Source organism: Pelodiscus sinensis, chromosome 20 (assembly GCF_049634645.1).
Source record: "Pelodiscus sinensis isolate JC-2024 chromosome 20, ASM4963464v1, whole genome shotgun sequence".
NCBI lineage: Eukaryota > Metazoa > Chordata > Testudines > Trionychidae > Pelodiscus > Pelodiscus sinensis.
The window spans coordinates 29,985,193-30,008,397 of record NC_134730.1 but is presented as its reverse complement, the minus strand read 5'-3'; the positions used below and the strand labels follow the sequence as shown (position 1 = coordinate 30,008,397).

Below are 23,205 nucleotides of genomic sequence, written 5' to 3'. Positions count from 1 at the left end.
AGATCAATTCCCTTTGCATTGTATTTCCCCATAGCATTTAAGGCCAAGAGAGACCACCAGATCTCATGTATCACAGGCCACCCTCACTACCCAATACCCACGCAATAAACCCAACTACCACAATTAGATCAAAGCACTTCAGCCCACAGGGGACTAACTATTCCGTGTCACAGGCAGGGAAGACAATTCAGTGCCTTAAACTTACATCTAGGAAAGCTTCAGATTTGGGGCCATCAGTCTAAGGATCCACCTATTACTGACAGAGCAGCTTTTGACTTTGAGTGACTAGTGATCTGAAATTCTATTTCACACATTTAAATATGAAGGCACTCTGAAGGCACATGGTGGTGAGTGTAGTACACAACATCCAGAAAGCCTTGGAACAGGGCAGTCAGGGATCGCTGAGGCATTGCGTATTATGGTATATACAGAGTGATTTTTCCCAGTGAGACCAGCAGCAATGACCCATGGGGACATTTATGACTTGGTTTTTGTTGCCTATTCCAGTAGTTTGTGCTTTGGAGAACAGATGATCTCTTTCCAGCACCTCTACTGCGCATCCCCACCCACACTCCCTGCATCACACACAAAGCAGGAAATGAATCAATGATGCAGAAATATGTCCATTGTAACTATATTGTTATTTTGTTTACTCAATGAATTCATAAGCTCTGGGATCAGTCAGAGACTCCTGTCTGAGGGGGAACTTGCAGCTGCTAGGATGAGAAGCATTCTTTCCGATACATGATCTGAAATTATTAGAGTGCCATAGGTCTGCTGTTAGTCGGATGTTAAAAGATTAATAAGAAAATGAGCACTTCAAAGGGACTACCATACAGATGCAGAATCCCAAGCTACCAGCACGAAACACTGCACAGCGCAGCCCACCCCCAAACACAGAACACCAGTGCTCGGGGAAGCCAACGGATCAAAAGCTTCTTAGACAAGAAAGCAAAGAGCATCTCCGGAACGGAAATAAACGGAGCCACAGCCAAAGGGACATTCTGCCTAAATGGCTCTTTCTTGTCTATTACCCAAGAACAACGTTTCCCAGCTTGGAGGCCTCAGCAACGAGATAGATACCCGGAGACAAATATCAGTGGGCAGAGCGCCTGAGGCCCACTGCACTCGATCAGAACAGGTTTGGAAGTGTCTTGACAAGGTTGATAACAAAAGACAATGGAAGGAGCACTCAGTGACCCTCTACACAGAGGTCAGAAGGACATGGCCCCTCAAAGTTAGCCTCAGAGCTGGAGAAAAAAATGTTAGCAGTATTTCTGTGCTAAATCATCTAGTCTGAAGAAGCCCTTAATGCTGCCACAAGACCTATATCCACATTCCACCTCCTGAGGGCTGTCATCAACTCCTCAAAATCAGTGCAAGACACAGGCAGGAACACAGATTAATGGGCATGATTTCAAGCATCCAACAGGACAAGTGGTAGGTAAGAATTCAGATTACTACCCAAAATCCTGTCTGCCCAAAACATCCTAAACAGACTAGAAATGAGCTAAGACCCCAAACACGGAAGGTGTGTGCCAAGCTCCAAGCTGTCCCAAGAAAGCTATATTCCAGTGTCTGCCTCGCCAGACCAGCCACTGGAAATGCCTCTGTGATGGCTGAACCTGAATGGGATCGTTTTTCTTCTGAGTTTATTTTCAAACACTTGCCAGAACTGCAAACTCAAAAGCAGAGGCTGCTGGATTCCCTCCCCAGGGTAAAGGCAGAGGGAGCCTTTCCCAACACTCAGAATTCTCAGCTGCTTTTACGCCTTGGCTTTTACAAAGCCTAGGATTTGTACCTTCTGCTCACTTTTCCCAGCACTAGTTCACAGATCAGTGCTCTAGTCTCTGCTAAGCCCAAAGCCTGAGTCATGCCAATGTCTGTCCCTGGGATGAGAAGGGAGGGAGAGAAAGGAAAAAGAATCTTTGAAAAGTTCAGCTAATCCAGAAAAACACAAAAACAGCTGGAACTCTAAGGACCCCCTTGGCTGAGCACTACTGCAAAGACGACTGCAGATGATCCAGTTCTGCCCTTGAGAAGGCTCTGAAATAATGCAAGAGACATGGGGATAATGCAGCCAGAAAAACCAACAGTAACAAAATATCAAAGCAACGCCTTGAAGTTTTTATAGGTTCCAAAAAACACCGTGTTGTTTACAGTCTGTGCGCTCACCACACTGTAAATCAGGGGTGGGGAACTGTTTTTAGATCAGAGGCCGATGACCCATAGAAAAAAAAATCAGTCAGGGGCCGCACACAAGTGAGATGCAACAAAAAAACCTATCACTGACGTGGCCCCTTACTGAGAAGATGACCGACACTCCCCACATTCCCCTTGCACAGCAGAGCCTGGGGGGCCCTGGCTAGTAGATTTTGTGTGCTCCAGTCCCACAGTGGGACAGCAAAGAGGCTGGAGTGCCAGCACGGGCTCCTCAAATGCCCTGAGCCTCAGGGACCAGATCCAGGCAAGCCGAAGGACACATCCGGGCCCTAGGCCTGAGGTTCCTCACCCCTGCTGTAAATACACACATGTAAAGACAATCGCTTCAGATGCAATTCATTCTACCAGGCTTCTTGGCAAACAAATTGACAACATTTGCTTTCCTGGTTTTGACTGCATGCTTTAAAAGGCTTCCTCTTTTCCTGTGGCTCTCAAATTTAATAAACAATTGATACACCAACAGCCTTATCAGCTTGGGTGGGTGAAAAGTGTTATCCACCCCTTGTGGCTGGCTTCCAAATCAGTCCCAAATCCATTGCAAGATTCTGGCTCACTTACACGTGCCTTTGCCTTACATGTGTGTCATTTTGGTAATATCAGTAGGAAAAAAGTGACAACCCCGCATGCCTTGGGCAACATTATTTGTGTACTACTGTATTTGTGTACTACACACAGAACGCCGGTGGGCCACAGGCTGCCCACTACTGGGTTCAGTGACTAGGGCTCTAGCCCAGGATTTGGGGTTAAGTTCTCTGCTCAGCTTCAGATTTCTTGTGTGATCGTGAGCAAATTTCTTAGTCTCCCATTTTTCAGTTCCATATCTGTACAATGAGGATAACAGCCCTGGCCCATTGCAGAGGGATGCTACAAGGACAATATATTACCAAACATGAGGTGCTCAGACACTGTGGGAAGGGGGACCAGGCAGATAGCTGCTTTTGTCCAGAATACCATGTTTAAACCTTTGTTATGGCTGACCAGAGGTTCCAGAAACCCTTCTCCAAGACGGTCAGGAAGAGCCTCACTATTTTCAAGTCACACTGTCAAACTCCCATCTATAGCAGTGCACTTCCCAAATAACAGGAGCTGAAGAAATTGAATCAAAAGAAGGGTGAGGACTAGCTGCTCTTCTGCATCCTCCTCCCTCGCTTTCCATAATCCATCTATAGAATGAAGACATGCTGGTACAAGGCGCTTTAGAAAGACAGAAGCTGGTTTGTACATGAGTCAACAAGCTGCAAATCAATCCCAGTGCTCTTCTATTTCTGGGCTTCTATCACGGTGTCCCTTTCCTCTCTCCCTATAGCTCAAGCAGCCTGACGGGGGAGCATGTGTCTAATCCCCAGGAGCAAAAGGAGAATAACACAACTAAAAAAACCCAAGGCTGACTGGCATTTATATGCAAGCTTAATCACAGGCTGAATGGATGGCCTCAAACACACAGAGATATAGTCTCTAAGAATGGGAAGGCTCAAATTAAAGCGCCATGACCATATCTCAATGCACCCTTGCTAGCAAAATCAAAGGTACTTAACAGTCATGTTACTCCTGAAATGAACTTGCAAATGTCCCAAGCAAAATCCCTGGTTACTTTGAGATGTTGGTGGCTGTTGCTTTGATGAGATTTTTGTAAGAGTGAGCAAACGAGAGCTTGAAAATACAGCAGTTCACTCTGCAAGACCCTGTACAATTCTACTCATTCCAGTTCCAGAAAGCTGAAGTCAAATGAGAGAAGGGCTGTGAGGAGGATCAGGGGAGAGCCTAGTGAACAGATTAACATAGCTTGGCTCAGCTCGTTTAGCCCTGCAAAGAAAAGGCTGAGGAGATAGAACTGCTCTCTATAAATAGGTTGGGGTTAAACCCCAGAGAGGGAGAGGATCTACTGATGCTGATGGTCAATGCTGGGCCCAGAACAAGTGGGGATGAACTGTCCACGAATACGTTTATGCTGGAAATGAGAAGATGGTTTCTAATATCAGAGGAGGGAGGCTCTGGACCAGCCTCCTAGGAACAGAGGGGGCAAACACCACAGCACAATTTAAAATGAAGCTTGTTACGTTTATGAACGGGCTTATACAATGGAGTTGCCTAAGAGAGCAGGGGACTGGACTCCATGGTCTAGGAGCGCCCTACCAGCCCTAGATGTTAATAAAGAAAGCCAGCATTACCAAGCATGGAGATACCACGGCACAGGATAGATTTTTCAAATTTGAGAAATGGCACAAGGACAGCTTCTCATCTGGCCCCCTTGCGAGCAAGTCACACTGGATACAAAGCACTCTAAACACTGTTACTAATCACCTGGACACAGCGCACTGGGGACAAGGGCTGGACATTTGGGGGGACAAATATAAAGGACATTTGTATTCATCCTCTCCCACCAAGGAAACTGTTCCTTTAGCCTACTGTCGGCAAATCAGGCTTGGCCCCTGGCTGTGGAGAACAAACATTACCCATGTTGTGCTGCCGTTACTGGACAGAGAGAGAATTCTCACATTTGCAGCCCTTCCATTAGCTCACACACTGTGCTTCATGCCAGGACTCAGCCTCCCTGCTGGGGGAAAGTGCTCCAAGGTCCCTTAAGTACAGCTCCCCACTTCTCCAGTACTGGGGACCAGAAACTCTCTGAAGCTTATGCCACACAAGCCCTCCAAACCCAAGGAGCAGCCCTGTCCTCCCACTCCTGTATCTACTTCTGAGAACGGGAGCAGATTCCCACAGCCTCTCCTCCAACATCACATACTGGATAGAGCGGTGGGCAGAAAGCTCTGCCCTAAGGAAGGCAGAGGCAAAGGCCCCATAGAAACTTCCCCTGGGAGCCAAGCCCCATCAATTCTTTCCATCTGCAAGCAGCACAAATCTGCTCCCAGACTCGGAACCTGACTACTTAGCAAACAGCGTGCAAGCATGCCAGCAAGCGCGAGCGAATCCTCCTCCCCCACACTGTTCCCTGTGCTGGTGCCCAGACAGGTCCAATAACAAATACACAACCTCTCCTCCTGTTCTGGGCTGGTGTAATTTTACTGAGAGCAACAAGGCTTCGGCGAAGCAGCCTGATTAGTAACAGCAGCCCATAAAAAGGGCATCCAACAATAACAGAATTGCCAGGGACATGAAAGCCAGAGCAGCTTCCGCACCCATTTCTCTCCAGAGAAGAAAGCCCCCTTCAGCCCCTGCCAAGCACTCAGATCTCCGGCGGCAGGGAAAGTCTATCCAAGCAGAAGACATTACAGCATGGAGCCTCCGCTGACTCAAGGCAAAAATTACAGATGAAAGACGATTTATGCTGGTAGCGGGGAGCAAAGTGTCACCCAGAATCAGCCAACCTAAATTGGGACAAGGCACCAGCCTAGGAAGTTAGAACACTGTGGTCTCCAGCAGGCAGGCGGGTAATTGGAAGGGTCTGAGGCACTCTGAGCAGGACTCACGCCTTCCTGTTAGGTGCCTCTTCCAAATAACGTTTTTATAACCACCCAGACTCATTTCTGTCCAACCAGACCATGACACTCCGGAGCTGAGGGCTCCAGACCTTGGACACATGGCCACTGGTACCAAACTCAGCCCCTCAATCCTGCAAACCCACTTCGCATAGGAGGCAATAAACAGCTTCTAGGGTTTAGCGTTTGGTGCTGAAATGCCCCTCCCCCAGCTCTCCTTCCCAACAGGAGGAGGGCAGAGGGAAGAACACACCACTTCACATAGCTTTAAAAACAGGAGGATTCCAGGCCTGCTACCCTCCCACACCAGCCCACTCCTCACCACTCCCACACCAGCCCACTCCTCACCGCTCCCTCTCTCTCCACCTCTTTAACCCAGTGACACTCAGACCTTGGTGATTTCAGAGCCGAATTAGTGATCAGCTTTCCCCAAAAGAGCCGCAATAGTGCAAATTCATTGTTTCATTTACACTCTCCAGACACAAACACACACAAATAGTCTCATGGCAAAATGACTGACCAAATATTAACAGCACAGTAAAAGCATTGATAATAAATAGTTAATAATGAAATCAGTGTTTTAATAACATGTGCTGCAAAGAGCCACAGGGGAGACATTAAAGAGCCATATGCAGCTCAAGCCTCAGTCTGAAGGTATGTCCACACTGCCAAGTTGTGTCAACAAAAGTCAACAAAAAAATTCGTCAGAGGGGTTCACACTTACCCATTGACAGACCATGTCCACACTGGGGCACCGTGATGGACAGTGTGAGCAGTGCACTAAGAGCCTGTCTCCCACAGTGCTGTGTTGTGATCCCTGCACTTCTTGGGGCTCCCTCCGAGTTCTCCCACTGCCTCCTCAGCACTGGGAACAGCACTCTGAGTACTGAGGAATGTCAAAGCAGCACAGCAGCTAACCCTGTCCCCTACCCACTGCTGTGCTCCTAGCAGGGCAGAACAGGAGCATTCCAATGATTTGCTCTTTGTTTGTTCCCCAAACGAATGGCTCAGCTCACTTAGCTCTCAGACAGTTCCTGGAGCTTTGAGAGGGGAGAGGCACATGTGAGCAGGCAGCAGAGGTCAAACACTGAGTAGAGCCATCAGGGCAGGCATTGTGGGATACTGATGGAAGCCAGTTCTGTCAACAAAACAAACAGCAGTGTCTACACTGGCTCCATGGACAATAAAGGGAGGGGAAAAGAGTGTTTTTCTCAATAAAAGTCACTGGAGTGACTTGCCAGTGTAGACATACCTTCAGTGTCTGCTTTAATCCTCCATCCCACCATTGGCCTACATTTCCCTTTGTCTTCACCCCCTCCAAACCTGCACTAAGTTTTCTGCCTGTCAAACAAACCAATCTTCCTCTTGCTTCCAGGCAAGCCACCTAAAACTCACAGATGTCTACACTGCACAGCTTTTAGCAACAGTACTGTGTTGACTGACACAAGAAGAGTAAATACTGTTTGCTGGCACTAACTTCCACCCCCAGCACTGGTTACACTAGTACTTGCCCCAGCAAAGTGTCTGTAATTGTGTAGATAAAGCCTGACTCCTCTTCTCAGCTCTCTCTCTCAGATTCTGCTACCTCCATCTCATCACAGCAATCTCACCAGTCTCAATCCCTACAGTTCAGATTCTGACCTTTCCATTCTATTTTCTTTTCAATCCTTTCCCTCCTCCTTGGAATTCACATTTTGGGATAGAAACTTCCTGGGAAGAATTTAGGAAATGCTTGGATAAAATCCTGTCAGTTCTTTTGGAGTTAATTTTATTTTTAATTTTCCATGTAAAAACATTCCAGCAACCTCCCTTAGCCCCAGCTTGGTTTTACTCTTCTGAACCAGGCAGGATTTATTACGTTTTGGAGAAAACAGGTTTTAAAACAATAATTATGAGATTTTGGAAATGTTAGACTAAGTGCATATATCAAGAAATTCCATGAACCTGTGAACTGCCCATGTCCCACTTCCTGGTGTTTCTACCCCAGCCATCACAGATAAAAATAAAGGTGATTATATTCTGCACTGGGAGAGAACAGGGCAGACACTTAACTCCAGGAGTTAATACATACATCTGCTGAAGCAGAGAGTGTAAATTTAAGTGGCTTTAGAGTAGCTTGTCCTGAGATCTGTGAACACACCAAGGAGCATAAGTCATGTCTACACCAGAAATGGTTTGCCAATGACAGCTCTACTGGCAAACCTTCCTAGTGTAAACATCGTATGTAACAGCAAAAATAATCTTTTGCTAGTACATCTTATAACTGGATGCCTGAGCCAAATAAATTAATATGGCAAAATCACTTTTATGGCAGTAAAACTGACAACACTGGGATTTTTCCTGGCATGTTAGTGTCACCCCCAGACTAACAATACTATAGCAGCTAAAGTTTCTATCGAGATCTGACAGACTAAGGCCATGGTCACCAACCCGTCAATCATGATCGACAGGTTGATTGCGAGGGTTCAACCAGTTGATAGCGAGGTGTTCAAGACCCCCACCCCCCGCATTTCCCCTCACCCCCAAGAAGCCCCACTACCTTTTGGGACCCGTACTGTTCAATATCTTCATCAATGATGTAGATATTGGGGTAGAGAGTACGCTTATTAAGTTTGCAGATGATACCAAACTGGGTGGGGTTGCAACTTCTTTGGAGGATAGGGACATAATTCAAAATGACCTTAGCAAGTTAGAGAAATGGTCAGAGGTAAACAGGATGAGGTTTAATAAAGAGAAATGCAAAGTGCTCCACTTAGGAAGGAACAATCAGTTCCATACATACAAGATGGGAAGCGACTGTCTAGGAAGGAGCATGGCGGAAAGGGATCTAGGGGTCATAGTGGTCCACAAGTTGAATATGAGTCAACAGTGTGATGCTGTTGCAAAAAAAGCAAATATGATTCTAGGTTGTATCAACAGGTGTGTTGTAAGCAAAACTCGTGACGTCATTCTGCCGCTCTACTCTGCACTAGTTAGGCCTCAGCTGGAGTACGTGTGTCCAGTTCTGGGCGCCACATTTCAAGAAAGATGTGGAGAAATTGGAAAGGGTACAGAGAAGAGCGACAAGAATGATTAAAGGTTTAGAGAACATGACCTATGAAGCCAGGCTTCATGAACTGGGTTTGTTTAGTTTGGAAAAAAGAAGATTAAGAGGGGACATGATAGCGGTTTTCAAATATCTAAAAGGGTGTCACAAGGAGGAAGGAGAAAATTTGTTCCTCTTGGTTTCTGAGGACAGGACAAGGAGTAATGGGCTTAAAGTGCAGCAGGGGAGGTTTAGGTTGGACATTAGGAAAAAATTCCTAACTGTCAGGGTGGTCAAATATTGGAATAAATTGCCAAGGGAGGTGGTGGAATCTCCCTCTCTGGAGATATTTAAGAACAGGTTAGATAGACATCTGTCAGGGATGGTGTAGGTGGAGCTTGGTCCTGCCTTGAGGGCGGGGGGCTGGACTCGATGACCTCTCGAGGTCCCTTCCAGTCCTATTATTCTATGATTATTCTATGATTCTACCTACCTCCAGTGACAATGGAGGTAGTGCTGGCTTCCTGCAGGTTGGACGGGTTCCAGAAGTGTGTTGACTGTTCCCCTCCCCCAGGTCTGTGGCATGCTGGGAACTTGCAGGGGTGGGGGGAGTCCCCAGAGGAGGCGCACGCCGGGGCTTTCCTGCTCTGCAGGGGAGGAAGGGAGAGGAGTCCCAGGGGGAGACGGGTACAAGGGACTCCCTGTCCCCTGCCCCTAGCAACACCCTGTCCTCTGCCCCCACTGGCACCCTGTCCCCTGCTGCAGAACCCTCCCCACTGGCACCCTGCCCCCACCCCACCACCCTGTCCCCTGCCCCAGCACCCACTGGCACCCTTCCCCAGTACCATGTCCCCTGCTCCCACCAGCACAGTTGGGGCCACATTAATGAGGCTTGAGGGGTTTTTGGAGGAGTTTTTTTTTGTATCTTATTTGTGGGGCCCCTAACTGACTTTTCTGTGGGTCAGTGACCCCTGACTCAAAACAGGTTCCCTGCCCTTCTCATAAATAAAGACAATGCAGAAACTTTTTGTGTTTGACATAGTATTTTATTTAAAAATGAAGCCTGGCCAACACACCCCCAATTGGGGCCAAGCCCCCATCTGGCCACAGCATCAGAACACTCCTGCACCCACCCACCCCCAGGCCCTAGATCTGAGCCTATCATACACTGGACCCCCCTGCCCTGAGCCCTTCACATACCGCAACCCAAATTCTTGCACCCTCACATCCACAATCCTGTGGTTTGCTTAGTATCCCAACCCTCCATCTGACCCCAACACTCCCCAGCCTGGAGCTCCCTCCCCAAGCCAGCATCCCCTTCCCCACCTCCTCCTGAATCCAAATTTCCTCCCAGAGCTTGCACCTCTCACCCCTTCCCACACCCAAATCCCTCATTCCCACCCCAGAGCCCACACATTCTGTCTCAACCCAGTGAGCGTATAGCTAGACTGCAGGAATTTTTCCAGGATTCTGGAGATATCCCGGAAAAACTCTTCCGCATCCAGGGACGCGTTTGTTCTTCCGCTTTTTTTAGTGGAAGAGCAAACATGCTCTTTCGGTAACCCCTGTATTCCTCATTCCACGAGAATTAAGGGGACTTCCAAAAGAAGGGCTTTTTCTGACATTTGGTCCAGTCTAAACAGGCCAAATGTTGGAAAAACCTCTTCCTACAGAAGGATCGAAAAAAGCAGCAATGTAGAGTGTATAAGGGCTGGGGATAGCAAGTGATGGAAAGGAGACTAGAGAGGGCGGGGCTTGAAGGAAGGGGTGGGATCTTGGGGGAAGGATCTTGGCTTGTTCTGACATTTAAAAAGTGACCTTGGGTGTAAAAAGGTTCGAGACCACTGGACTAAGGAATTCACAGCATCTTTGCTGGACTACATCTTCACCAGGTTTGATTCCTGCTGCTTTCCCCCAGTCCTGTACAGAGTGGGCACAAAGCTCCCATCAATGTATGTGCTGATATCTGGTTGCTAGCATTTTACACCCTGAAAAAGAGCTGGAGATTGCAGGGGGGGGGGGGGGACAGTCAGATGAACATGAGCTTTCAGTGCAATGCTGTGGCCAAAAAAGCTAATGCAATCCTGGGATGCATCAACAGGGAAATCTTAACTAGGAATCGAGAGGTTATTTTACATCTGAATTTGGCACTGGTGTGACCACTGCTGGAATCAGTTGTAAAATCTTGGTGCCCACAATTCAAGAATGATGTAGCTAAATTGGAGAGGATTCCCAAAAGAGTCACAAGACTGACTGAAGAATTAGCACTAAGTTAAATACGTTCACTTTGCCAATCACTAAAAACTGGATTGAATAGACACATTGGATTTAGGACGTATTACAACACTCTTAGTCAGGGTACTGTTAATTTAAACTCCTGGACAGATCACAGGCAATAAACAAAAGTTCACAGGCCCATGACCTGTCCATGACTTTTACTACAAACCCCCCTGACCACATCTTACTGTTTCTGGAGGGAGCCCTGGGGCTGCTGATCAGCGGGAAGAGCCCCACTGCTGCCCTCTCATTCCCCAGGGCCAGCCACATAAGGCCTCTACCTGGGGCCTCCCCAGCAGTAGCTGGTACAAATGGCTCCTGGACCACCCAAACAGCTGCCCCAGGGCAAGCTGCTGCTGGGGATCCCTGAGCAATGCAAGAGACACAGATTTAAGTGCCAGTGTAGACAGCGGAGAGCTGACAGGAGAGCTCCTTTCTCTCTGCTTGGAGCATCTTCTCCAGAAGTGCTGAAGCTTCATTTCTAGGCCATGTCTACACTAAAGGAGACCGTGAGCTGGTGCTCCCCAGGGCAGCACCATGGGAAGATACTGGCCGGCTGGTGGTAGGGCTCTGGACACTGCCAGCACCCTGGTTGAGCAGCCACAGTGCATCCAGGCTCCAGCCCTGAGAATCCGGTGGCTGGGCAGAGCGGTGGCTGCACTTCCCGTCCTGAGCTCCCTCAACACCATGGGAGAGCTTGGGGGTGCAGGAAAAAATATGGGATGCTGGCTCTGGAAGGGGGCTCAGGGCTGGGGATTCTGAAGGAGATGAGAGATGCAAGCTCTGGAAGGGAGTTTGAGTGCAGGAGGGGGTTCCAGGCTGGGGCAGAGTGTGGGGTTTGGGGTGCTGGCTCCAGGAGATGGCTGAGGTGCAGCCTCCCTTTTGGGCAGCACTACTGCAGGTAGCTCCAGGCTGGCAGTGCAGTGAAGCTAAGGGAGGCTTCCTGTTTGCCCAGGCCACGCCCCACTCCTGGAAGTGGCCAATGCACTGCTGTGATCCAGAGCAGAGGGGGAGGAAGGGGGACCACATGGCTACGTGCTCTGCTTCTCTCTGCTGGGTCCTCTCTCCCTCCACTCCCATTGGTCACAGTTCCTGACCAATCGGAGCTGCAGGGGCAGTGCTTTCAGGCAGGACCAGCTTGCCATGACCCCAGACTCCCCATCCCGGGGACACACGAACCACCTCCAGGAGTGGCGTGGGGCTGGGGCAGGCAGGGAAATTACAACTGACTGGGAAATTCCCCAGAGAGGTGCAAGGAGACAGCCAAAGAGCCAGATGAAGTTTCAAGGCTGCAGGCTGCTGCCTCCTGACCTACACCAAAGGGTGGGAATCTCCTGTCAGTGCAGGTACCCCACCTTCCTGAAAGGCAGCAGCCGAGAGATGCAGCTCTCCTGATCTAAGTTCCCAATGAAGAGGCAGCTGGGATCTAGAGCAGGGATCAAGGGGAGTCAGAATGAAGAAGGGAAGGTGCTCCTTCTCTGCCCACCTACCGGTGCAGGGCTCACACCAATCATGTCATTACAAATGGAATCCAAATTAGCTTTCTCTTTCTGGAGCTTCCCAGAACTCCAAACAGAAACTCTCCCTCCAGCCACAGCAGAGTGTGGAAATTTAAGACAGTGTAGGGTGGCAGCTGTAGGCGAGTGGCACCAACCAGAGAAAGCTGGGAGGAGTCATCATCACGAGTGGGAAAATCGCCCAGTTCAAAGACAGGAGGAGCTTTCCATTGGCATTTCTGTTATTAACATGCATGAAGTGGCTCTGAAGAAAGAGACACTAGGCTGGCACATGACTGCCTGGGCTGGGCTGCCAAGCACACCAGCCCATTTCTGCAAACGCCCGATGGAGAAAGCAAGGGTGACACAGACACACCCAGGCAGCATTGCTGGGTCCAGCACCGAGCAGCCAAACCTGTCAAAAGGCCCAGGGTCTCGAAGGCAGGCAAGCACACCTGAAACATTACTGAGCCGGGGATCCTGAGCAAAGGCACGTGACAAGAGAGGAGCTCAGCCAGTAGCAAATCTTGTAGCACTCAGGCTAATCACAGCTTCTGATGAAGGGGATCAGCAGGCTCAAGGCCCAGGAAGGAGTAAGGCTGTAGGTGCTCATACTATTTGCCTCCACACGTTTTCAGTAGCCTGACAACAGCTGCACTTGTGTCTGCTCCACGTGGCCTAGCCAGGAAGGTGTGGAATTTGGAAAGCTCTATTATAAACAACTTCAGAGGCGCTCTAATCCTTGCCTAACTCAATACGTCGCCAGAAAGACGCTCTCTCATATACACTCTGGAAGCAAAATCTCTCGTTACATCCTGCCTTACTCCTAACCTTACAACTGATCTTTGACATATCACTCTACAAACGACCATGCTCCAGTCCTGAAGGGAAACCAGCAAAGTTAACGGTAGAGCTATTTCACCTATCAGAGGGGTAGCCGTGTTAGTCTGAATCTCCATAGCGGCGAGGAGTCCTGTGGCACCTTATAGACTAACTGAAGTGTAGGAGCATAAGCTTTCGTGGGCAAAGACCCACTTCATCAGATGCATGTCTGCACACATGTCGCCGCTATTTCACCTAGGGTGTGTCTAGACTACATGCCTCCGTCGACGGAGGCATGTAGATTAGCCAGATCGGCAGAGGGAAATGAAGCCGCAATTAAAATAATCGCGGCTTCATTTAAATTTAAATGGCTGCCCCGCTCTGCCGATCAGCTGTTTGTCGGCAGATCGGGGCAGTCTGGACGCGACGCGCCGACAAAGAAGCCTTTCTTGATCGGCACAGGTATGCCTCGTGAAACCAGGTTTACCTGTGCCGATCAAGAAAGGCTTCTTTGTCGGCGCGTCGCGTCCAGACTGCCCCGATCTGCCGACAAACAGCTGATCGGCAGAGCAGGGCAGCCATTTAAATTTAAATGAAGCCGCGATTATTTTAATCGCGGCTTCATTTCCCTCTGCCGATCTGGCTAATCTACATGCCTCCGTCGACGGAGGCATGTAGTTTAGACGTACCCCTAGTGTCTCTGGTGGCTCTTAACTCCACAGGCAGCACTGGACTGAGACTTAGTTAGACCAGGTCACCTGGCAAGTGCAAAAGTCTCCCCGAATTCCAGCCTGCTGGAAAATTCACAATATGGGAAGTGGATCCTCCACAACACTCAAGTCTGCCTAAATCAACTTTCGCTGGCTCCAAAATCATTGCTAAACCAAGAGAGATCACCTCGAGCCTCAGACCCGTAGTTCCTCTGCGTCTGGCCTTCTACCTATTATAGTGGCAGAAAAGAACAATCGTTTATCCTATGCAGGTTCCCATCTTCTGTCTCAAAGCGTCAGACTACAAGTCTATCGGTCCCAGTAACTTGCCTCTAGCATTTCTTCAAAGGAAGGTTATGTAGAATCTCTGCCTCACACCCAACTAAAGAATCTAGGTCAGCAACAAACAATCTAGGCTAGCGAGTGGGCCACAAGTGACCTCCATCTCAGTGGACTGCAAGATTGTTGTAACCAAGATGGTCTCCTGAGACGGAGTCGTTTTCTCACTGCACTTGCGTACCTAGAATTTGCGGGGGGTGACAACTGAACTGCAGCAGCACTTTGATTGGGTGCAGAGGGTCACATGGCTCTCCTAGTCCCTGTTGTGTGCATTCTTCACACACCTCACTTCAAGTGCCCTTGCCTTACGTGTGTATCACTTTCATAACTCCAGTAGGAAAAAACCTACATGGATGGAAACCAGTGGAATCTGGCAGCCCCGTGCGTGGGTAACAAAATGTCTTGCTGCACACAGGACTGCCCAGTGAGGAGCTTATGCTTTGAAAACCTGAATCCACTGGCTATAGCTGAGCACAAATCTACACAGGTTATATCATCATCCAGCCTCCCTTTACAATTAGTCCAGTGACTGACAAAATGGTGAGAAGGGAAGCAAGCTGGATGGAGAGAGAAGTTGTACTTACCTGGAAGAGGGTTTCAGTTTCATTACTCAGGATGGTTCTGGGAGGTGCAACAACTAAGGTAAAGAACAAATTACAATCAGGAGAGCACATCTTCCACACCACCATGCTGGCTAGGGGGAAGGGGACCTGGTCCCTGTCAAGGGACAGATGCACCTTCACTGCCCACACAGGCTTGAACCCAAGTCCAGGCAAGAGAACAACACGGCTACAAAAGTTAGTCTGGTTACAATCGCTTTGTAGTCCCAAGTCACATATCTGGGCCAAATACCAGCACATCACCCCAGGGGATGGAGGGGTGAGGGTCTCCCCACTCCAGCATTGTACAAGGCCAACACTCCAGGGAAAGGGAATGGATACCAGAAGCCACTGATAAAATGGTACTCACACAGGTAAAATGGCAGCTCTGTGTCTGCCAGGTGGCTTCTCACAAAGTCTCTCAAAACGCCAACTGTTAAGTGAAGGAGAAGAGATGGTTTGCAGGGTGAGGGACACAGTCCTTAGCTCACATGAGCCCCCATCACAGCCCATGGGAAGGGGAACAGGACACCGTATAAGTAGCTCAGGGACACTTCTGGCTGGAAAGAGGGAGCCAACCCCTTTGTAGCAGGACAAGGTCCCAGAAAAGCAGATAGGGGTAAATCAGTGCATCTACCCTTGCTTCCAACCAAAATCCCCCTCCCCCAGTCCTTCTTCTAGGCCACTAAATCCTTTGGTTTTCCAAGTACAGCTAATCCTGATGGAGAGTGTCATTTGCCTTGGTCTTGTGTAGCTCCTCTCTGTCAGATCCAAGCACTACTCATCAGCAGTTCCCCCTTCGGCAGGGGCTCCCTGGCCCTCCATTTCAGTTCAGTGATGGAGGAGAAATCCGGATTCTCTCACGCAGCCAAAGAGCCTTTCCTTCACTGCCACAGGCTCACAGGGGGTAGAGTCACTCATTTACACGGAAAATACAGCTGTAGCTGTGACTGATTGACAATATCCTGATTAACTTGACTGAACTAAAGTGAAACTTAATTGATGTGGGGTTACCACCTTTGGGATACATTGCACTGGAAATGCAATATGCAAATGTTTATGTACAACCATAATACTGGACAAAACTTCCTTAGGAGGAAAACAAGATTAATGCAATCTCTGAGAGGTGTGTGGAAGTTCAAAGGTCTTTTGGGATCGGTGTGTGAAGTGGATTTCCTAGGAAATGAGGTGAAGGGAATGCAAATTCTCCCCTCCAAAGACAACCGTTTTAAGATATACCCTGGGAAGTGAGATCCATTGTATACTAATTACCTCCTCCTGGAAACACTAGATCAAAGACCCCTGATTGGTATCAACTCCTAAGGCAGGGCGTTGAAAGCCTATTGTGGCCAGAGTGGATACTAGAGCTGGAATGAGCTCTGGTAAGCTGTGAGCATGTGTGTAGGCTCTTTTACTGTATTTCATGTTGTCTCAGTAACCCGTTTGACCTCACAACAAAAGCAGTCTTGTTTATAAGGAGCTGGGGTAACTTAGGTCTGCAACAGTCACCCTATTGCCAGTCTCTGGTAAAAAAGGACATACCCTGGGTATGTAAGGGACCTTGGTCTCCACCCAAGAAAGGCAACAGCTGTGGAGCCGGAGGCCACAGATTGAGTAACTTAGCTGGGCCCCAGAATAACAATGTCTCGTGTGCTTACAGACCCCACTTGCTAAAGGAAACATCTTTAGTTGACCTAGGGATGTTCAATTGAATCAGCTATTCAATAGGATGTCTCCGCCTCTGAAGTGTAGCAACAGCCCTAGGGAGTCCCCAGCTGATCCTGGGCTCCTTGCAGCACTGCGGCTTTGAAGTACCACAGGAACCCAGTGTCAGGCTCCTCCCAGCGTTTCAAAGCAGCAGTGCCGTGTCGAGCCCAGCTGATCCCAGGCTCCACACGGTGCTGCTGCTTTTCAGCGCCGGGAGGAGCCTGATGCTGGGCTCCCGCAGCGGCGTTTCAAAGGGCAATGCCGTGAGGTGCCCAGGGTCCAAACCCCAGGCTCCAAGCAGTGCTGCTGCTTTGAAGTACTCCCTTCTTCCCTCCCCACCCTACAGCTCCCTCTTTCTGATAGGAGGAGTGACTAGTCGACAAGCTTGTCGAATATCTGATAAGCTTTTGCTTACCGGAGAGTCAACTAGTCCTTCACATCCCTGAGCTGGACACGACTGAAGTTGCAGCTGCACCTAGATTGGGGCTCTCTGGAACCTTTACTTATTCCTTTGGTTATGCTACATGGAATCAACTGGTTCCCAAGGTAACCCTTCCATTACTAACTCTTCTACCCATGCCATCCCCAATGCCTGGGAACAGGGTGGACACAGTCCACACCACACCACACCTGACAAATGGGAGCTTCGCCAGATAGCCAGGAAACCTGGGTTTGCGGAGAGGAACAGAGACTCTGGTCACCAATTCTCAGCTCTAATGAGACAGGAGGAGTTTCCTGGGGAAACATCAAGTAGTCTAACTGGCAATGTCATGTGACTCCTCCAAAGGTGAAGGGGGAGCTACCCTAACAAACTCCCTGCAAGATGCTCTAACTCCCCCTTCTGACTGAGCTGAAGACACCTGCTTTTTCGCTTTTGTCTGTGGAAGCTTTAGCCCTTCTTTATGCAACTCGCTGAAGCAACACAACCAGACAGCACTAGCTCCTTTTAGAATCATAGGATCCTAAGACTGGAAGGGACCTCGAGATGCCATCTAGTCCAGTGGCTCTTGACAGGGGGTACGCACGGTTCTTCCAGGAGGGGCATCAACTCATCTAGTTAGTGGCATAATTTAACAGGTACACGAAAAGCAGTAGCAAAGTCAGTTCAAATGGACATTTCATACAACAACTTGTATGTACTGGTCTATCCACTATCCAATGAAATGTAAGTAACGTAAAACCTGTGCTATCCGGTACTTAACTAGCCGGAAAACTTTAGAAACCAGCACACCTTTCTGAGCCGGGAAAAATCTTGTTAAAAGAAAAAAAAACCTGGCGCTTTAAGCTGGGCCACTCCTCAGACACTCCCCCACACCTCTGGCAGATGTGTGTGCAGCACATACCTGGGGGAGGGACAAACAGCTGCCTGATGCCAGGCTGTATCCCGCCTACCCCCTGCAGCTCCTGGCAGCCCGGCACTCCCGCAGCTTATGGCCGCCTGCCCCCTTCCTCTGCCCCGCGCCTCCTGGCCTCCTCCCCAGCAGGTCAGCCCCCGGCAGCCCAACCCCTCCCCCCACACGGTTCCCCCCACCCATGGCTCCTCCTAGCAGGCCACATCCCAGCTCCCCCCCCCCCGATACCTGGAATTTTTTGAAAACCAGCACGACCTAATTCCTGAGCATGCCGGATAACAGGTTTTACTGCACAATATGTGTATTCCAACTGATTGATAATCTCATGGTAAAAAGGAGAAAGTGAGCGTTTTTCACTAACGTGTGCTGTGACATTTTTGTATTTTTATGTTTAATTTTAGAAGCAAGTAGTTTAAGGTAAAACTTGGAGTACACAAGACAAATCAGACCCCTGAAGGGGGTGCAGTAGTTTGGAACGGCTGAGAGCCACTAATCTAGTCCAGTCCCACACTCATCTAAGCCATCCCTGACAGATGTTTGTCTAATTGCTCTTAAATATCTCTCCAATGATGGAGATTCCGTCATCTCCCTGGACAATTTATTCCATTGCTTAACCACCGACAGGTAGACAATTTTCCGTAATGTCCAATTTAAACCTCCCTTGCTGCAATTTAAAACCATTACTTCTTATCCTATCCTTAGAGTTTTAATGAGAATATTTTTTCCTCCCTCCTCCTTGTAACAACCTTTTACATAATCAAAAACTTATGTCTCCTCTCAGTCTTCTATTCTCCAGACTAAACAAACTCAATCTTTTCAATCTTGCCTCATAGGCCATGTTTTCTAGACCTTTAATCATTTTTGTTGCTCTTCTTTGAATTGTCTCCAATTTGTTCACATCTTTCCTGAAACATGGTGCCCAGAATTGGACACAATATTTCAAGAGAGGCCTAATTAGCATGTTGTAGCATGTCTTGCTTACAACATTCCTGCTAATACAACCCAGAGTGTTTGCTTTTTTTGCTGACTCTCTGAGCTTGTGATCTACCATGCACCCCAAATCCCTGTAATTTCCAATTCTGTACATGTGCAAATGATCATTCCTTCCTCAAGTGAGTACTTTTTCCTTTCTGAACACATCCTATTTTCTTTAGCCCATTTCTCTAGTTTGTCCAGTTCATTTTGAATTTTAACCCTATCCGCCACAGCACTTGCAACCCCTCCCAGCGTGGGATCCTCCACAAATGCATAAGCGTACGCTCTAGGTCATTATCTCAGTCACAGACAAAGACATTCAACAGGACCAGACTCAGAACTTATCACTGCAGGACCCCACTTGATATGTCTTTCCAACATAGACTGGAACTGAACTATCTCTGAGAGGTTTCCAATCAGTTCTGCACCCACGTTTCAAAGAATACTGCCAGGCGGGTGGAGATGTCACAGTGCAACTAAATACTGCGACTTCTTTAGAGCAAGGTCACTCTCCCAGCAGTGGCAGAGATGCCCAGGCCTCCTCGTGTAACACTACTTCACAAATGTAAGTGGCACTGCAGATTAGGTGTCATCAGCGGCACAGAAGCAGGGATGCTCTTACCAGTTTCAGTGGGGCGGAAGAACCCTTGCAGAACATGACGGTCTGGAAACTGGACTCTCAGCACGACCTAGTCAGAAATAAAGCGGCATCAGCTGAAACCTTCATTCTCTGAGAGTAAGAGCCCCATTCAGGTAGAGGCCGGGTTACTGCATAAGAGGCTCACCCAGGATTTACTCTCTTCCTGAGAGACTCACCCAATACAAGAACATCACTTACTTGTACTGTGGTTGCACCTTGAGTTCCAAGTAGGATGGGGACTGCACATGCACACAGAAAGTGACAGCCCCTCCCCAAAGATCTTGCCATTTAACTTGGAACAAGACGCTACAGGAGCGAGAGTCAGCAGAGAGATGTGCAGGGAACGGATGAGGAGAACAGAGGGACGCTCACATGGTCACACAGAAATGCATCACTTAAAATGAGGATTCTTCATTTTAAATAAAGAAAGGCCATAAAAACAGCCACAGTGGCACCTCGCCATGTTCAAAGGATCCCACCCGCAGGCCACGTGTTGAGCCCTGTAAACCCAAACCACCCGCGGGCTGCAGGCTGCACGCAGCCCGTGTGCTGAGTAGCCCTGGTCTAGGAGGTCATCCAAAAAGGCTGGAACCAGGGCCTCTATAGGTGAGAGCCCCCTACCCTCTCAGGGCACGAAGCGGTTCCACTGGTTCAGGTAAGAGGTCCTTGTAGAGCGTTCATGGCTTCCCAAGGGAACTGCCTGTGCTCAGTCTGAGGACGGCCTCTCCAAGGCAGCCAGCAACCAAGCTTCCACGCCATGAGGTGCCAAAGCCTGCCCGAGTCCTGAGAGATCAGGTCTGGGGACAGAGGAAAGGCCAGGGGCTGCTCCACTGAGAGCTCGAGGAGGGCCAGGAACCAAGGCTTGTGAGGCCATGCTGGGGCTATTAAGATCATGGAAGCCCTGAACTCCCTGACCCTGAGGATCACTCTGTAGATCAGAAGAACCGGGGGAAGGTGAACAAAAGGCCTCTGAACAGGGGATCACAAGCACATCTCCCAGTGACCCTGGGCAGTGGCTGAAGAGGGAGCAAAGTGGTAGCACTTCCTGTTGCCCCAAGTTGCAAACAGGTCCAGGCAGGGAAGCCCCCGCTTGCGGAAGATGTGCAGAGCCACATCCGCCCTGGGGGACCACTTGTGCCCCTCGAAGGACCTGCTGAGGTGATCCACCAATGCATTCTGGGCCCCAGGGAGGTAGCAGACTACGGGGTGAATGCTGTGAGTAACACAGAAATCCCAGAGGAGAAGGGCTTCCCAGCAAAGGGTATAGGCGCGAGCAACATCCTGTCTGTTGACGTAAAACATTGCTGCGGTGGTGCCCGTCAATAGCGAAACGCACCTGCTTTGGAGCAGTGGGAGGAAAACACCACGTGCGAGATGAATAGACCTCAGCTCCCTAATGTCGATGGGGAGGGAGAGGTCTGTGGGAGACCTCATACCTCGAGCATGTAGCTTCCCCAGGTAGGCTCCCCAACCTGTGTCGGAGGCATCCGTTCGCAGCTGAATGGTCGGGGAAGGACTGTGGAACGACATCCCCCCTCAGACCACCTGCTCGCAAAGCCACCTGCCAAGGAACCACAGTATGTCTGCAGGCACCGTCACCACCATATCAATTGGCTGGAAAGCCAGGTTGTGGACCCATGCCAGCCAAAGCTGGGGCAGTCTCAGCTTGACCCTGGAGAGACGCACCACATAGATAGGTGCATGCCACCATGAACAGCCTCATACAGCACCATGCCATGGTGGTGGGAAACGACTGCAACCTCAGAATGGCCTCCCTTATTGCCCAAAAGCAGGCTATGGGCAGGGAGCCCCTGGCCAGTCACGTCTAGGCAGGCCCCCACAAACCCTAGTCTCTGGGTGGGGGGTAGAGTGGATTTGGCCTCGTTTAAGATGAGACCCAGCCTGAGAAAGGTCTCCCTCACGAGGGGTACGTGTTCCAGGACCTGGGAAGAGTCATCCACATACAGGGTGGCCTGGACCCTCATTTTTCACAGGAATGCGGCAACAACTGCCATGCATTTTGTCAACACCCTGGGGACTGTAGAGAGACCAAAGGGAAGGGCCAAAAACCAATAATGGTCCTGGCCCACTGTGAATTGTAGGCAGCGCCTGCGAGGAGGTGCAATCGAAATATGGAAACAGGCGTCTGAGGTCGAGGGCAGCATACCAGTCCCCTGCGACTAGGAATGTAACGATCGAGGCCAGCGTTACCATCTTGACCTTCGACTTCACTATAAAGGTGTTGGGGCCCCTTAGGTCCAGGATAGGGTGAAAGCCAGCCTTAGGCTTCGGGACCAAGAAATAACAGGAGAACGACCCCCGCCCCGAAGTCCAACAGGACCTCCTCCACCGCCCCCAGCCTTAGGAGATGCTCATGAGAAGGGTCCCTGAAGAAGGACAGGGTAGGGGAGGAGGAGGGAGGGAGCAAGCAGAATGAGATATAGTATCCACTTCACACCATGCCTAGGACCCAATGGTCCATGATGATATGCAGCCAGGCAAGCTGGAAAGGGGATAACGGTTGGTGACAGGCCACTGACGTGTGGCTGGTACGCTGTCCTCGCTCGAAGCTTCCAAGGCTCGGCCTGGGGCCCTGGACCTTGTTCAAAGGGCCTGCCCCTCGACTGGACGAGGAGTGGGACGGCCACATGCCCCTCCTGTTATTGTTACGGCCCCTGCGCCTCAAGAAGTTCAGCCTGTTCCCTTGCTGGAGTGGATGGGCGGGGGCCCTAGGGAGAGAGCGTCTCTGCGGGGCTGGGGCGTAAATACCAAGGGACTTGAGGATGCTCTAGCATCCATCAGCCCATGGAGGCTGGTATCAGTGCACTCCGAGGACAGGCTCACCCCCTCGCCTGGCAGGTCCCAGATGGTGTTCTGGACCTCCGGTGGCATACCAGAAACCTGTAGCCAGGCTACCCTCGACAGGACTAGGCCTGTCACCATGGTCTGGGCCGCTGCATCCTCGGCATGCAAAGCAGCCTGGAGTGCTGCCTGAGACACCACCTTGCCTTCTTCTGACAGGGCTGGAGTCCTGGGGCAGCAGCTCCCTGAATTTCTCCACCACTGCCCTGGAGCTGAAGGCGTACCTGCTCGGGAGCACCTGTTGGTTGGCGATCCCGAAGAGGAGCCCCCAAGGAGGCACAGGCCTTCCGGCCCAAGAGGTCCAAACGCTTAGACTCCCTATTCTTGGACACGGGCATGGGTTAGCCCAGATGCTCATGCTCAGGGCTCGCCGAGCAGCGGTGAGCCCCGCTCGCCAGCCGCCCGGTTCTGCGCTCTGCGCATGAGCAGACCGCTTTGCACCGGCTCTTCCGGGTTGTAATTGACTCGCCACGGGCGAGTCGATTACATTATTTTTCAAGCCCTGCTCATGCTGTTTGGTGGCCTGGACCACAACGGAACCTGGCAGTGGGGGAGAAGAGACACTATTTTCCGCTTGTGGAACGAAGTCCCGCTGCTCCGCCCCCTTATCTGTGGGCCCCATCTTATTCAAGGGCTGGGCCACATGAGAAGGGGCCTTCCAGTTCAGAATGTTCACTGTGGGATCAGAGTCCTCCCATGCCTGCTCGAGTTGCGCCTCCAAGCTCTGTGCCAGCCTCTTGA

General features: G+C 50.0%; 1 protein-coding gene across 3 annotated transcripts in view; it reads right to left on the bottom strand.

Annotated features, from left to right (window-relative positions):
- Nucleotides 1-23,205, bottom strand: part of ASPSCR1 (ASPSCR1 tether for SLC2A4, UBX domain containing) — a 101,615-nt gene that overhangs the window by 14,077 nt on the left and 64,333 nt on the right. For all 3 annotated transcript variants that reach the window (XM_075904215.1, XM_075904216.1, XM_075904217.1), the window contains 3 exons: nt 19,585-19,651; nt 15,299-15,361; nt 14,914-14,966 (listed from right to left, as the gene is read on the bottom strand). In XM_075904215.1, the coding sequence (XP_075760330.1) occupies nt 14,914-14,966; nt 15,299-15,361; nt 19,585-19,651 (183 nt within the window). The remainder of the gene's footprint in view (nt 1-14,913; nt 14,967-15,298; nt 15,362-19,584; nt 19,652-23,205) is intronic.